The following is a 13,209-nucleotide window of genomic DNA, read 5'->3' on the forward strand; positions in this document are numbered from 1 at the left end:
TTTGCATAGAAAATGCCAATTTTATAGACCTACGACTCATAAACACTCCAACAACACTTGAAGAGTAACTAAGTACCTATGGGCTTAAAAACTCGCACTAACAGGTCGCTTTGCTGGGCTTGTACTGAAATGCACAACCATATTCTGTACCAGCAGAATCCATCACGCATAGTCTTACAAAGGCGGTGCTTGGTCCATCAAAATCAACTAATAAAAGGTGGAGCTCCATAATATTAAGCAAATTTCAGGTATTCCCCACAGGAGGTGTTTGCGCATAGCCTTCCTGGGAACTTCCTCCGGAAAGGAGGTTTCCCAATGTTGTGGCACTCATATTCATGGACTGGCCTCCCTATGCTGAGGTTCTACTCTAGTCTCGAGCCAAAGCCCTCCGTCCTTGACCTCTACCAAGGGATACCTCATAACCCTCATACGTACCTGCATGGGCCTTAAGCCCATTTCTCATGGGCATAAGTTTTCCTGTATTAACAGTTATAGAAACCAGATATTGATTTTTTTATCTTGTATATTACAAGATAATAAGCTTTCTATATTAAGTTTCTTGTATGAGACTTATTTCCTAAAACACAAAAATTGTAATTCTATAAATCTCTGGTAAATAGAATAATCATTATGAATGAGATTCTAGTTTACCCTTCGTAGATGTAGGCATTATTGCCGAACCACGTATATGTCTTGTTGATCTTTCTCTCGCTCGTCACTATTTTCTTCATTGCAAATTCTACACTGTGACTCAGAGTTCTTACACTCTAGAGCTCCAAACTGCCTAGCCTGGTGAGATACCCAAAAAGGGTACCGTTCAGATGCTATGCTCTCAGTTAGAGTCAAAATCTACCCTATAAGATTAACATGAAAGGGTAATCAGAGACCTTGAGAGGCCATACACATCCACAAAATTAAGGCCTAGGCTTTATGATAAAGAGTAGAACTCCACCTCAAAACCTAGCCAGAAATTGCAGCTGCAGTTTCCTTCAGAAATAAAGTTGGATAATGTGTTTATGTTATTTTCACAGTAGTTCTTTTCTTATCTATTTATACATTTCCTGTCTTTCTTAACTATTTATAAGATCCATTTCCATTCATATTAGGGTACGAATTGCCCCATGATATTTCTACATTTCTCATAAATCAATTAGAGGACCTTTCAGGTTTTCTGCATTTATATAGAAATGGTCACTTTAAGGACCATTCTCATATCACATACTTATAGATAGGATATATCTTCTAGTTCTAGCTGTTCCTATGCAAATCTTGCCTGGTTTCCTGTCTCTATGCAAACCTTGCAAGGTTTGCAAGCTCATCCACAGCCTCCACCAAGTGATCGAGCCTAGCCACGAACTCAATGAGCAACGATGCGAAGGTGGCCAGTGAGAGGGCAGTTGTGCTCTCGAGCGCAGTCAACTTTGTCGGAAGGTCGACTCCGACAGCCTCCTCCTCAAACCCACCAATGTCGCATGAGGGCCACGAATGCAACCTCCTCTGTTGCTTCTTCATGGTCTCATGGTACGACTCAGTTGTACCTTCAGACTCACTAAACTTCTTCATGCCTTCGTACTCGGCCAACCTCTTTGAGAGATCGGAGTTGGAGGATGAAAGTTGAGGCTTCAATGAGGGTTTCGTGTCGGCATTCAGAGGCTCAGAAGGTGAGGTGAGGAGGTAGGAGTGCATGTAGATACTGCGTTGCAGTCGTTCAGTGGAGTTGTGGACCTTCTTAAGGAGAGAGGCGGGTTGGCTACGCGTCATGTTGCTTATGTCCTTGCCTAGGCTTCTTACTAGCTCAGCTGCATCGTTGCCTGCTTCCCTGATTTCCGGCTCAAATGCGCTGCGAAGGTTATGGGGTGCCTGTGTGTACACAGAGACACACAACTCAGTCAGCGTTAGCATGCTGCCGTATTGTAGAAATGTGGGTATGGTAATAAATATATTTTTTAAATATAATTTATTTCTAATTTTTAGTAAATATATAATCTTTAGCATGGAGATCATGAATATGAAAAAAATAATAATAAATTAAAAATTAAAAAAAATAATTATATTAAGATGGATGATTTATACACCTGAACCGCGTATTGTAAAAAAGCAGTCCAGCCCGAATGAAACAATTGTTCATTAGTTAAAATGAAACAATTGTTCATTAGTTAAAAGCCTTAATGTGAAGGTGCGATCGATTAGAGGGGAGGCCGTCAGTCCTGACACATACTATTCCAAAAAGTCAGTACCTTAATATAAAATATTTCTTGTACGGTATATTAAATTTGTTATCGCACTAGGGAGATTATTTAAGAAAAATGCTCCTTATATATGGATTTCAAATTAGGGATGTGTAATGTTTTAAGCGCGTGGTTTGGTTGCATTCTTAAACAATCCATTTAAGGCCCACCTCCAAATTGTTTCATAACATGTAACTTTGGTGTAAAAAAATTTCAGGATTTTCTAAAGGGTGCAGTTGGCATACGTATGCATCCGTAGCTGTAGACGTAAGGTGCACCTTCAAATTTTATCATGTTATATAATTTTGATGTAAAATGTTTTTAAGATTATCTCAAAATCTATTTTTATATCTAATTATGACATTTTAAATTTCAAAAATGGTTAAAATCAAGAAGATCTATAAACATATGAAAATCTTGAAAATGGACAGTGTAGATAATATGTTGTAAAATGCATTATTTATGAAACTTAAAATCTTTTTATTTTCCATGGTCATACATCTCGATGTCCAGATGATCAATCAAAGGGTTTTTCAACATTAAAACTACCTCTTCCGATGGATTTTTGAGGTGCATCCGTAGTTCTACATTATAAGGTTGCATCCTTATATAAACTTTCTCCTTATCTAAAAATCTATTTTCATATCTAATTATACAATGGGATTGTATACAATGAGACTATTTATCTTTGATACAAGGCGGTCACAATTACTATAACTATTTGAAGTGAAATCTGATAGCTTGGGTTTATCCCAAAGTTTGAGAAAATTTATTTTGTACTTTGAGCTTGGTCAATGAAATAAATGCAGCTACTCAATTTCACATCTAATGGTCAAGATTAATTATGACCACCTTGTACCAAAAGTAAATGGTCTCATTATATACTTTCCCTTATAAAATTTTGAACTCCAAAAATAGTTAAAATCTAGTAGATCTATAAACATATGAAAATCTTGAAAATAGGCGGTCAAGATAATGTGTTGCAAGATGCACTAGTTCTAGATTTCAAAATATTTTATTTTATTTTTTTCATATTCATACATATCGATGTCGAAATGATCAACCTTTTCCGGTGATTTTTGAGGTGTATCTTTAATTTTACATTTTAAGGTTGCAACCTTATATAAATTTTTTCCATGTTTTAATAAAGGAAAGCTTTCTATGTAAACCCCATTTGCATATAAATTTTACATAACCACACTTCTCAATTGTTCAATTTGAAAAGACGGCTATGATTTGCTCATGTCACAATGTTATTTCAAATACTTTTTTTTTTTATATTGTCGATTCTATATATTGATATTCTCTTTAAAATAAAAAACATGTCAAATCTACATCATCCAACTAAAATAAAAAACGTAAAACATTACAACCTTTCGTCTACAAATAAAGGTTGCAACTTTATATAAGCCATACCCTTAAGCCATACCCATACCCTAAAGTTAACTATAGCGCCAGACGACGTTTCCATAAAATTTCAAGATAATTGTCTTGCAGATGAGAGGAGTGGAGATAGGAGAATTGGCTTCCCCGCTTCACATTGGACCAATATGAGATAAATGTCACCATTCCACACAATTTTTAAGTACGAGTGTAGTATGTTAAAAAATGAAGTAGAGATAGAAGAGGAACGCATGACCTGAATCTCAGAGTGGAGGCAGCCATGGAGGGCCATCACTTCATAGGCACAGTGGCGGAGAACGGCGCCAACTTTCACATATTCCGACCACGGATAGAAAAAGTGCCTGAAATTTCCATGTGGTGGCTCCCATTTGGCCGAATTTGCCTTCAAAAAACAACAACAATTCTTCCGATTCAGATTCTCCTCCTACATAAAACAAGTCTCTTTCTCTCTCCAGAAATCACCAATTTACCAGAGAGTCGAGCTTTGCGGATGAGTTGAGTGTCAATCGACACCGCTTGAAAGCAGGCTCATCAGGAAACTCATCCATCACCTTCTTCGAAAACTCCGAATTCTCCTGTCCATCCTCATCCAAATACCTCCCCACACATTCTGCAGAAAGAGAGAGAGAGAGTGAATTGATCCCAAAACCATCATAATCACATTAGTTTAGGATTAATTCAGCAAGATCATGAAGCGATTATCACAATTGCAACGCCAGACCTTGTAGCGAATCGGCGACTGTTTCGAAGCTCTTGACAAGCTCTTTGTGAAGCTGTTCACCAGCCCATATGGGGAAAATGCTAACATTTACCACCAAAGTGACGGCTCCCCCGATCGCTATAGCATACAATCGATTCAAAGCGGTTCCGATGGGGTGCCCCATTCGATATCCAGAGATTATGATGAGGCAGTAGGTGAAGAGAATGACTCTGAAACCGTGCTCATAAGGGGTAAGAGAAGGCCATTGCTTGATGAAAGAGGTGAGGGCACCGATGATGAAGATTGTGAAGCCTATTATGACTGGTTCAGCAATGTGCCCTGTACGTATCGCAACCTGACCCACGGCGATGGCGAGGATTCCGGCGAGTAGGCTGCCCAGCGCTCGGTTGAACCCTCTGTTGAATGTAGCACCTGAGCCAAAGGTTCATGCACGTCTCAATACTCCCTCTCTCTGTGCATGTGAACATGTGTGTATGTGCATGTCAAGACATACATCCAACTAAACAGGTAAGTAAAAGCATTTCACGCGTCCGGGAAAACAGCTTCACATGAGGCACCATCTTGAACATGGATGTCAAAAAAAGCAGTGCCACAAACAGATTAAAAAATTATAATTTTTTAATTTCAGAATTATTTTATCTATATTTATATGAGAAAAGTTTATATAGAGCCGAGGCTCTATACAATCAAATTTGAGCCTATCTCAAAAGTTTCATTCAAATTGATCATCTCGACATCAAGACACATGGACATAAGAAAAAATGGATCTCAACTTTTGAAAATAGTATACTTTGTAACGAATTTTTGGACCGTCAATTTTCAAGATTTTCAAATTTTCAAAGATCTATCGATCTACACTATTTTTTAAGGCTATCATAAATATTTTCAATATTGAAACTACATTTCTCGGAACTATTTATATTCACCGTGGCTGAGATTCTTGTGTCCTAATTATTTATATTCACCGTGGCTGAGATTCTTGTGTCCTAATTGGTCTCGCCAATGTAGGAAGACCATGTATCCCAGTTGGGTGGTTGATTAGGGAATCTTAAACAAAATTCAGAATAATTAATAACAAATCCAAAATAATCAGAAATTTACATGTAATATATATATATATTTATATTTTCTATAATTTTGGTAAAGTTTGGATAGCGTTTTGGTCACGAATGCTTATTTTTACATTTTATTTTTTATTTATTTCCAAAATACCTCCATCACAAATTGATTTTTTCAAGATTCATTTTTAATTAATTTTTTAATCTCATTTAAATGTATTTTTTTTAATTTTAATCTAACATATTTTTCCAATTTGTGGGGATTCTTTATATTTTTTTATATTTTTAATATTTTTTGGCTTGGGTGTACTCGGCCAGTCTTGGGCCAAGTAACTCAGGTCAAGTCTGAGTTACTTGGCTCAGCCATTGTCCAAACCCCACGGCCAAGTAGCTCAGGTTAAGTCCGAGTTACTTTGGCTCAACCACTGTACGAGCCAATGTCAAGTACAAAAATTACTCTAGTTGCCTCTTTTTTAATCGTAAGGGTATTTTTGTTATAAGAATGGGTAATGATAATGTTTGCACTAAATTACAAAAGGTATATTTGTCATCTCGATAATGATATATTTGAAATATTCACTAAAATATAAAAGCATTCATATGATAAAGTAGTAGAAACTTCACTTCATAATTATCCTCATTCTTTTAGTGAAAATATCATTACATATCTAGATAATATGTTGCAAGATGAACTATTTATGTGACTCAAAAACTTTTTTTTTCATATTCATACATCTCAATGTCTAGATGATCAATTAGAGGGTTTTTCAATTTTAAAACAGTATTTCCGATAGATTTTTGAGGTGTATCAATTGCAACCTTATATAAACTTTTCCATATATATCATGATTTCATAGGTGAAGTTCTGCACTATTTCCCTCATAGGTCATCATTGTACAAAGTCCATCAAATAATAATGATTATTTGATAGTATTTAAGTTTTAATAATTTTTTACAAACTAATTAATCTCAATTTTTGTGGTGTCTTACTCATTGAGTAAACGTGTATGTGCAAATATTATAAAAAGACAAGAGGCACTTTTGTCATCTTCATAAAAAATGAAGTTGAAAATTTTACTAAAGGACAAGTTTGTCTTAAGTTAACAGGCCTTTAAAATAAAAAGTTTACTTGTTAGAGTAGACTGTGAATTTATTAAAAATTCAATTATTTTTTGTTTAAAAAATTAATTGTTATAAGTAACATAATCATTAACTAAAGGTATTATTTGTTTTTATGAAAGTACAACAGTATTAAAAGTGAGTATTAATGATCAAAATAATTTTTAATATTTATCATAATGCAAAGAATATTAAAAAAATACATTACAAATTAAATTCCTTATTTTTGGAAATTTATATATTTTTTTATTTTTTTAAAATATTGGTTGATCACTAAAACCGCCCAAAACCAAAACCGGCCACTGACCAGGCGATTAGCAGTTAGATCACCCGATTTTTCCAACAGTGAGCTATATATTACAAAAACATAGAAAGATATATAAAAAAGAGGCAGGTCCTAAGTTCCTCAAACCTAAATCTCCTAATTAAATCCCGAGATGATTTAGGCGCTTAGTGATTTTTTCAACATTAATCTTCAGACATAAAGAATGGAGTATATATATATATATATATGAAAAAGTTTATATAAGGTTGCAACCTTCCTTAAAATGTAGAGCTAAAGATGCACCTCAATTTTCTGAGCTTAAAAATTGAGGTGTTTATAAGTCTATTTAATTTACACTATTTTCTAAGCTTTAAATTTTATAACTAGAAGTGCAGCTTTTATCACTAGAACTACACCTTTTAGCAAGATTTAAAAATATAGATTTAAAAATATACTTTATTTTGATTGTTTAAGATTCACATCTTATACAAACCCCACATCATCTAATGATCATTTGCTAGTGGACTGAGTCCTTTAACAACTTATCTATTTCATTAGTTAATTTTAAATAAACCATCAAAGGAGACTAATCATGATATTTTAAGTCTGTTCTTGATAAACAGGTAAAAATAAAACAGTTGAATGGCATATTTTCATAATTTTTCCTTTTTATTTTTTAGTGTTTTATACAAATTTCTATCGTATACAAACTTTTCCCTGTTCAAAGCAACCCCTATATTGTGGTTGTGGCCATTCCAGCACAAGTCTTACTTTAAAAGTGCTATTAACTACTCTTTTTAGCTATGATTCTAGAGAAAAACAAATGCGTTTTTCTTAGGGTGCGGTTTGTATAGAGCCTAGGCTCTAAGTAATCAAGTTAGAGCCTATTTTAAAATAGTGTCAAGAAATTGGTTTCAATACTGGAAATCTTTGTAATAGCCTTAAAATATATTTTTATATTTATTTATAAAGTTTATAGTTTCAACATAGTGTAGATCGACAGATCTATCAAAACTTGAAAACTGACGGTCTAAAGATGCGTTAAAACATATACTATTTCCAAAACTTGAAATCCATTTTTTCTCTTGTCCATGCATCTTGATGTCGCGATGATCAATTTGAATATATTTGGGCATCAAAACAACCTCTTGTAGTGGAATTTTTGAGGTAGGCTCTAATTTGATAGTTTAGAGCCTCGGCTCTATATAAACTTCTCCCTTTTTTTATGCAGTTTCTATTAGGCTTAGGCTTTATAAAAATAAAGTAAAGCCTCACGTCAAATCCCATCTAGAAAGTACTTTGGTTACTGGAGATCTTCATGATGGCTCTAAAATCAATTTTCAACACTGTATATAAATATTGAAGTTCAAAAACATACTACAGATCTCATGAATCAGTGAACACTTATTTTTAAAGTGAAATAGATTGTCTAGATAATTTTTACAATATAAACTATTTTTCGGGCTTGAAATCTGAATTTTTTTTTTCAAAGGCATAATAGTTAAAGCCGAGATGGTCGATTTGAAGGTCTGATGATAGAATTATAATTTTCAGTGAGTTTTGAGGTAATGCTCTATATTTTTTTGACATGGCTGCAGGCCTCTCAAACCATTTTTTTTTTTTAAAAAAGAAATCTTTTCTAAATATTCCACATGTCTTTGGTGTGTGTCTATGTGCAGTGGATGTGCATGTCTAAATTACTGAGTACCCCACAACTTTATAAACACAAGAAATATATTCTTATTAGATGAGTTTGTTAGGAAATGAGGGCATACCAACAGTGTATTCGAACATGATGGCAACCGTAAGTATGGCCCACACTATGTTGGTCCCAAACACCTCATAAGATGCCCGGAAAAGTATGAGCAACGACACAAGTAGAACCGCAAGCCCCACTTTGAAAGAGAATGTCACCCTGCCCGGATCATCTTTGCAAAATTCCCACACCCTCTTTGCTAAATTCCGGCCACCGCTGCCGGAACTCTTGCCGCACTCAGGAGGTCTGATATTTGCGGCAAACACATCTATCTCTATGCGCCCTTTCTTCCCATTCATTCTCCTAGGCAAACAAGGAAAGAGTGAAAAACTTCGCAAGTTATCGGGGAGTTTTTTGTTCAATCGGGTTCTTTAACTAAGTCGAAGTTGCACTCTAAGTAATCCAGGGCCTCTCTAGTAGCCAAATCAGTTAGCACAACACAGTTCTTTCGTGCTTTTGTTTTCCACTCCCTTCAAGAGCATGGTGTCTGGCTACAAAGACTGCATTAACAAAGGGAAGTGATTTAAAGACACAAAGTAGAGATGGGTGGTGGTGCAAGTAGTAGTGAGAAGGAAGAATTTGTAGGAGGGATGTTGTAATATAATGTAAGAGAATAATACTTTGAAAATAATTGAAGCGAGGAGGATAGAGAAAAGAAGGTTTAGAGAGGAGGAAGATGCTTGTGTCCAATAATGGGGAATTAGAATCATAATGATGCGAGCAGTTTTCAGACGCCTCATGAGTGTCTCCCCAAAATTCCTTGTACCAACTAAATTCGATCAGGGCCTCATAATCTTAACCTCGTTTCATTCGCCGTGTACACGTCCAAGGTGAACAATTCTTTCTATCATAATAATTTACTTCTCTTTCGGTTCCCGGGCATGTATCCTAAGCTCCTTCAGGGGCATTGTTTATTTCTCCTCCCTCAGTCAAAAGACTTGTTTGGGAGGATTTTTTTTCAATCTAAAATTTTGGAAACCCCTTAAGAATTATTAGATGATTATTCTCAAAAAACTAAATTTTGAAATTTGAGTTTTCTTACACTTTGATATCACCTCCTAAAAATTGGATGGTTTTTATTTAATTTCGAGACTGTTTTTTGTTCAAGTGCATAGAGGGTACCATTGGAGATTTTTTTTATTGAGGTTATCTATGAGTTGAAAAGATTACATCCCTAATGTTTAATTCGATTTTTTCCGAGGACTAAGTGGACATTATACTCCTGCAAGAGTATAGTATCTTTTGTGTTCCCAATATCTTCAATCTTTGATTTTTTCATTTTGAAATCTTGTTATCTTCCGAATCAAAGAATAAATTTATTCCGCATATCGGTTATGATTGGGGGATAGGAGAGTTAAGGCTTCCTGATTTCCCACAAGAAACAAAGAGGGCTCCTATTCTACGTTGCTTGTGGTCATGGAATCCGGTACCTCTTGTGTTATGGCAAAAATTTCTTTTAATTTGGGGATATTTGTGACCACAATTTTGCATGGAATTTTGTTTGTGCCCTTTTTGTTCTATTAGTTAATCAATAGCACGCATTTTTTTCCAGGATTGTATACTATGAGACTATTTATCATTTTCACGAGGTACAATAACTCCAAGACATTAGATATCAAATTCAATGGCTTGGGGTTTGTCTTGATGTTCGAGAAATTTTGGTTTTCAAACTTTGAATCTAGTCAATATCATGCCTACAACCACTTGATTTAAAATCTAATAGAAAATAGTGCTCTTCGTCCTAAAAGTAAATGGTCTCTCTGAATACTTTTCCTTTATGTTCATATACATTTAGCATTTCAACAAAACGTTGCATTTAACAAGTAGGATGAAAAGTGAAGCATTCAGTTTTTATCACATGAATCCATATGCGCACACGCGATACAGCAGCTTTTCACCTTTTGTCGAGTGTACCTACACTTAAATAGGGATATAAAGTGATTTAAAACAGCTACTAGAACACATTGAGTTCATCACCTAAACAGTGCCTAAAGTCCAAAACAAATTTTGAGTCCTCATCTAGACAAGACTAACTGAATGCACCATTTTTCAACGATCAAGACTGATCATGACTTCAAGGCAGCACAGTTTCTTGAGAAAAGAAGGCTATGTGGGTAACCTTCTCCTTGGAAATAAAGAAAAAACATACATATGTTTACCCTTTCCTTCATTGTGATAATTCATTGTCTTAGGTTAGGAGTAAAAAAAATTTGATAATTAGTTTCAGCAAAAAAAAAAACTCCCCTAAAAAAGGAAAAACTCTAGGTTCGACCGTCGTGTTTTATAAATGAAAAGCATGGGATGTATTTAAGATTTTCGATATAATGTTATATGATAATTTGATTAACAAGTGGTAGCTTTGTAATACAACCTGGGTGAATATCTTGGTTCAATTTCCGTTTGGCTAAATCGCCTCATAGATTTTGTTATTTGGAATGAATTACACTACTTTCTTTAACAAGAAATTAAAAAAATTTTAAAAAAAGGGACAGATTATTTTTGTATGCATTTATATAAGCAAGATGTAGAATATTGTGGTCACCTCTTTTGTGGTTTCCATGGATGTATAAGATTCGGATGTGGGCTTGCCACAAACAAGGTGTTCAGCTAGTGTTTCCTAGACATGCAGTGGATATCGTTGATTGGCTCAACATTACTCTTTTGCATGTTGATTAGAAAGGCTTTTAGAGCTGCAAGTTTATGGGAGATTTGGAGGGAGAGAAATGGGAGGATCTTTGATAGAGTAGTTATGAATGCTGAAAGTATCCAAGTTAAGATTATGGTTTCGATGATTGATTGTCCCAGTATTAGGAGGCGGGGGGTGCCCTTCTCAGGTCTGATTTTATCTGTAATTTTCAAGAACCGGTACAATTAGTGCCCGAAGAATGCATGTTGTTGCATGGGTTCCTCCACCAATGGATGTTATCAAGCTAAATTTTGATAGAAGTTCTTTGTGCAACCCTAGACAATCAGGTGTAAGTGGTGTCATCAAGAAAGATGAAGGCACTTTGTTGGCCTCTTTTTGCGGCCCTTGAGGGTCATGCATTGCCAATGTCGTTGAGATTTATGCCATTTTATGGGGATTACTGATTGTTGAAGAGAAGCACGCGGGCTCTAAGAATTTTGTGGAATGTGATTCTCTAAATGTTCTCAAATGGTGCAAGTGTGAATAGCATATCCCTTTCAATTTGATATATCATTGTTGTTTACAGCCAAAATCTGAGAGAATTTTAGATGGAAACTCCCTATGATTCGTGCTTTCAACTTCAATAATTAAATTTCAGTAGTGATAGGTGGGATCCATTGAATTACGGTTCAAGATAGTTTTTTAGATCAAAGATCAATGCTTTCTGAGAACATCTGGCAGCACTGGCTTGAAATCGTGCAAATCCAAAGAATGAAACCAAGAAACGAAACAAAAGAAAAATTAAAGAACTAAAAATTAAACTAAAGTAAGAGCCAAAGAAACTTACCTAGAAGACCTAGAGTTGAGGTCCATATCAGGATTGCAGGTCAATTTACACATTTGGTGCTTTTTCTTTCTTGAAGAATTGGCTTGAATTAAGTTTTTGTACTTTTTTTATTCAAGATTGGTAGAGAATTTTGGTGGAATTTTATAGAGTTTTACCTTAGGGTTTCTTGAGGTTTCCTATAGTTTAAGGGAATTTTTTTGGTATTTTCTAGTCTTTTTCTATGGTTTTAGGTTATAGGGAGTTTCCAATGTGCTAGGTTGTAGAGATTTTCCTAATATTTTCTTTGAAAATTAGGTTATTTTCCTTAAGGTTTCATATGCAGCTTAGGTTGTGATTTATGGAGAAGGGGGTTTGAATAGGTTTTAAAGTAAGGTATTTCTAGTGAGTATTCTCTTTAGGAAAAGGAATCCTAGGTTTATCTCTAGGTCTGGGATTAGGTCTGATGGCTTATGATATGGTCAAATCTAGAGTCAAAACCTGTAGAAGGTTTAAAAAACTTCAGTCTAAAGAAAATCCCTATTTTTCTTGAAATTCTCAGTTTCTTTGTAGTTATAAACTGACAGCGCGCGCTCTGTGTCACTAGGCCCTCTAAGCCAAGCACATCGCTGGCCCAATTTTCTTCTAGGTTTTGCCCAATCTGTAAAATGTACTCTGATTTTTCCAGTTCAATTTTTTTACTTAGTTTTGGGGTCTGATTTGAGGTCTTCTAAGGATTGTGGACTACAGGTTTAGGGTGAGCTAAGGCTTAATGGGCTATTACATTCCTATGGTTCAAGTTTGCAGGTTTTAGGAATTCTCTTAGCCACAATTTCATGGGGAGTCTATAGCTTCCCCTCTTTAGCACTCACCTGGGATAACGAGTGAACAAAAAAGAAGCAAACACCTAAGAAAAGATTAAAGGAATGAAGGGTCATTCACTTGAATGTGTAACACCCTAGGGGAACATAAGATGCCAATGGAAAAGATCCATAAGACATCAATATGAACATTGCTCATATTTCATTGAGAGCTCTCCAACAATTTGGGATGTTCCGGATGACTTCAACAGGAACCTGCTGAGAACTGGGATGATTATATTTTGGGTACTTATCTTAGGCTTAAAACCTTTTCTTTTGGTATTAGTTTCTAATTGAATGGGAAATGTATCTAGAATAGGTTCGACATGACGCCGATGATGAAAATCTT

General features: G+C 35.1%; 1 protein-coding gene and 1 long non-coding RNA gene across 2 annotated transcripts; one reads left to right on the forward strand and one right to left on the reverse strand.

The window, feature by feature from the left end:
• Nucleotides 1–992: 992 nt before the first annotated feature.
• LOC148783213 (uncharacterized) lies at nucleotides 993–4,980 on the forward strand. The gene is made up of 2 exons (XR_016049425.1): nucleotides 993–1,921; nucleotides 3,726–4,980. It is a non-coding gene; the product is annotated as an uncharacterized LOC148783213 (long non-coding RNA).
• LOC18425471 (aluminum-activated malate transporter 9) lies at nucleotides 1,067–10,784 on the reverse strand. The gene is made up of 5 exons (XM_006830018.3): nucleotides 8,571–10,784; nucleotides 4,354–4,764; nucleotides 4,103–4,242; nucleotides 3,868–4,014; nucleotides 1,067–1,860 (listed from the first exon to the last, which is right to left on the reverse strand). Exons 1-5 carry the CDS (start codon nucleotides 8,848–8,850, stop codon nucleotides 1,288–1,290), a joined length of 1,551 nt encoding a protein of 516 aa, XP_006830081.1. The 5' UTR covers nucleotides 8,851–10,784; the 3' UTR covers nucleotides 1,067–1,287.
• Nucleotides 10,785–13,209: the final 2,425 nt, after the last annotated feature.

This window comes from Amborella trichopoda, chromosome 2, assembly GCF_054954075.1.
Source record: "Amborella trichopoda isolate Santa Cruz 75 chromosome 2, AtrichopodaSantaCruz75HAP2 v2.0, whole genome shotgun sequence".
Lineage (NCBI taxonomy): Eukaryota > Viridiplantae > Streptophyta > Magnoliopsida > Amborellales > Amborellaceae > Amborella > Amborella trichopoda.